The following is a 3,542-nucleotide window of genomic DNA, read 5'->3' as shown; positions in this document are numbered from 1 at the left end:
GAAGGCTGACTTCCTGATGTCCTGTAGCAGACTCATACTCTTATTTTCCCACCAACTATGAGAGGAATTTTCTTTTATCATAAAAAGAATCTAGATTTTGATACTCTGAAGCTGAGATGTTTCAGAATTACATGGGAGAAAATAACTGACTTCTCAGAAAACAGGCTGGTTGGTGAGCATCTAAAAATATCTGATGCTGCCTGTGGAACAAGCGGAGGAGGAGATGTGAAGTCAGAGATGAGGATGGATCAACTGACATTTACTGTCATCTTGGTGTTTAGTCCTGTCTTACTCATATTGATTAATCTGTCTGTCTGTCAGTCTGATATAAAGACTAATCTATGTGCTTTCATGCCTTTGGTACTGAATTATAGTTTAACTGCTTGCTGATGCCCTGAGAATCATTTTCAAAACAAACTATAATAGAAAGTGAACACCCATGATCACCAGAACTAGTTAAAAAGTATTTTATTGTAAAGAAAATTCAGCAAACAAGTATTTAATGGAAAGAAAAAGAATAATTTGGATAACCCTTTGATACGCATACCAATGTAACACTTCAGCTTTACAGAAAGGCAGCAATTTGGCTGTTATGTACAGAGAAAATGGGAGTTAAGTTTCCGCTCGGCTCTCACTGTTCACTGTTCCCACTGTTCTCCTTTTCACGGGAACTCTGTAACAGAGAAAAATGACAGGCTGGATTAGTGTCAGAGCTCTTTGCACAGCTGGTTCAATTCACATACAGGGCAGCTCATCGAAACACATTAGGCTGTTTTGGACAAACCTGAAGCTTCCACACCAAAAAGCTAACAAAGGCTCCGTAGATGCAGCTCTTGACGATACAAAGACCGTAGGAGAGTTTGGCGCTCTGTGTGATCCTCAGATATTTCTCTGCAGAGAGTTTGTGGAGAGTTTGTTTGAACTTTTAACATCACATTCAATATTTTTTTCTTAAATGTATTGCAAACAATGCAATGATTTTAAATGAAAAGAACCACAAAGAGACATATTTACCTCTTGATAGGATTCCACCTGAGTTATGTGATGGAAAAATAGATAGATTAGACATAGAGAGATCTTCTTTAATCACATAGATTCAGTTTAGGTAAGTAACATACCTTGAGCACCAGTAATTGTGTGATTATCCCAGAAATATTGGCTTCCATTGAAGAACCTGACACTGCAGGTGAAATTCTTTTTGGGTGAGAACCACGTTTTAGCGGGGACCGTCAGCCTGCTGGTGATTTTGTAGAACTTTTTGTCCCACAGGGCATCGCTGTCTGTCGCCACACCACCAGTTTGGTTAACCCCACTGATTTGCCAGAAGATGCTGACATGGTCCGGGTAGAAACGAGAGACCACGCAGACCAAGGTCTTTTTGTTTCTGCCCTCTCTTTGATTAGGGCAAAGAACTTTCACTGTCGGCCGGGTGACAGTAATGTCTGGATCTGCAGCGAGAGAAATTATGTAAAAAAAACCCAAAAAACAATACAAAATATTAATGTGACTTCTTAACACCTCAACAGAGACGTGCCTACAGAAATAACTTTAATACTCTCAACATTAACGTCAAACACATAATCATCTCTGATCACGGAGCCAATACTGTTTTTTCTGGTCAGTTTCTGGTCACTGCAGCAAACTCAAGAACTTTCTTGGTTCCTTCCCCAAAACAAGCTATGCCAGAGCACACCACTTAATCACATGTAAAAAAAAAATATACAAAGCTGCGAGGTTTCAAAGTTCCACCACTTGGTTTCTTTTACTGCCTTTTGAGCCCAAATACAAAATAACCACTCCATCACATGCAGCTTGAAAGGGCTTTTCTCCTCAATTTTTTGAGGGGAAGAAAGCAAATGCAGCATCTTATTAACATTCTACAGCTGTTTGCTTTTAAAAATACTCTTCAAAAACATTGCTACTACCGTCAGATTCTGATAGAATTCAATTTACTGTTGATTATTGGCCAAAGATTACATTAAGTTATAGTGATCAATTCCACATTTTCTTTTGCAGCTTTCACAGAACAGAGTTTCAACATCGGATCTAAGAAATAACCTGACATTAAAACATCAAACTTTACAACTTCAGTTATAATTTTCCAAATCAATTTTATGACAGCGAGTGTAGGATTTTCTTGATTTCTCACCCAATACAGTGAGTTTGGTGCCGTTGCCAAAGTAAGCAGGCTCGTAGTTGCTCACACTGATAAAAGGCTTCATCAAAACTGAAGGATTCAGCGCTGAATGCTGCACGCTAAACACATTTTGTGCATGCAAACATGCTGACATGAATGGATTTATTTGCTAAAAGCACTGAGTTTTTGATTTATAGGCAGGGTTAAGATACAGTGAAAGTGAACTTGAAACTGGTAGATACTTAACAAACTGCTTTGAAAATATATTCCGCAGTTTATCCTATTGCTTCTGGTTGCTTTTATATTATACTATCTTTACTGTCTTACCTAAAACGGTGAGTTTAGTTCCAACTCCAAAGTGAGCTTCTGACTGCCAACTCACACTGTTTCACTTGCTGATAAGAACTAAGGCGTCAAGCCAAATGTTTGGGGTCTGTATAACATTTACTGGAGAAAATAGACATCATTGGTTCTAACAAAGGTTTTAATTCTTATTTCACATTTGTAAAAAGTTGAATTTGTCCATCACATCTCTGACAATGCCTATGATGTATATTAGAAAGGGTGACGTAATGATAATGAGAATAGAGCTCAGCTCACTTTATATGTTGGAAGTTTTCTTACCTAAAACAGTGAGTTTAGTTCCAGCTCCAAAGAAAGCCTCGTTGTAGGAGCACAGAGACTCGCAACTGTAGCAAAAACTCTTCCTGCTGCCTGTCTCTGCCTGACTCATTGCAATTTCTCCAACTTTGCCACTCTTTGACATGTGAACACTCTTTATGTTCTTCAGGATTTAAAGTGAATCTGTAATTTCACATGCATCTTAACATATGCATTCCTAAACAACTTTTAATTCTAAAACTCTAAAACATTCTCTTACCTAAAACAGGTTTTATTTTGTTCCTACACCAAAGACAGCCTCTGAGGCACCAGCATCACAGTTCTCAAGAAGCTGCTCTTTCTTTGTCATTACTTTTATATATTGTAGTTAATGTAGCTTTCCTTTGAAATTTCACTGCTTTTTACAGAAGATACACCATAAATTCCTCACATCTAGCAGCCTGTTAATCCTGTTGATTTTGTCCCTTCAAATAGTCATCACTCTGACACAGGATTTAGGCTTGAGAACACAAAACACTGCACTGAACTTCATCTAAAGTTATGTTGTATGCTGTATTGAATTTGATTTAGTTCTAACCTAAAACTGTTAACTTTGTTCCTCCACCAAAGTAAGCTTCAGTGGTACTACCAGTCACATTGCTCAAGATCAACGGTAAAAAAACACCCAAAAGATGCTGCTTTGACTTTAAAAGTTTCTTGTATTGCATCTTACATTCCTTTAAATACAAATACATTTTTTTACACTACCTTGGGTTTTTGAAAAGTTGATATAACATCAAAGATA

The 3,542-nt window shown here is 37.5% G+C and overlaps 1 gene segment (V, D, J or C); it reads right to left on the bottom strand.

Moving 5' to 3' along the window:
- Positions 1-453: 453 nt before the first annotated feature.
- Positions 454-3,042, bottom strand: LOC140270737 (T-cell receptor beta chain C region-like). The segment is given in 5 exon segments: positions 454-673; positions 785-891; positions 1,015-1,033; positions 1,126-1,448; positions 2,762-3,042. Coding segments are annotated over 5 exon segments (633 nt in total).
- Between the last annotated feature and the right edge of the window lie 500 nt (positions 3,043-3,542).

This window comes from Leuresthes tenuis, unplaced genomic scaffold (assembly GCF_036924035.1).
Source record: "Leuresthes tenuis unplaced genomic scaffold, fLeuTen1.0.hap1 SCAF_15, whole genome shotgun sequence".
Lineage (NCBI taxonomy): Eukaryota > Metazoa > Chordata > Actinopteri > Atheriniformes > Atherinopsidae > Leuresthes > Leuresthes tenuis.
This window is presented reverse-complemented; position numbering and strand designations above follow the sequence as displayed.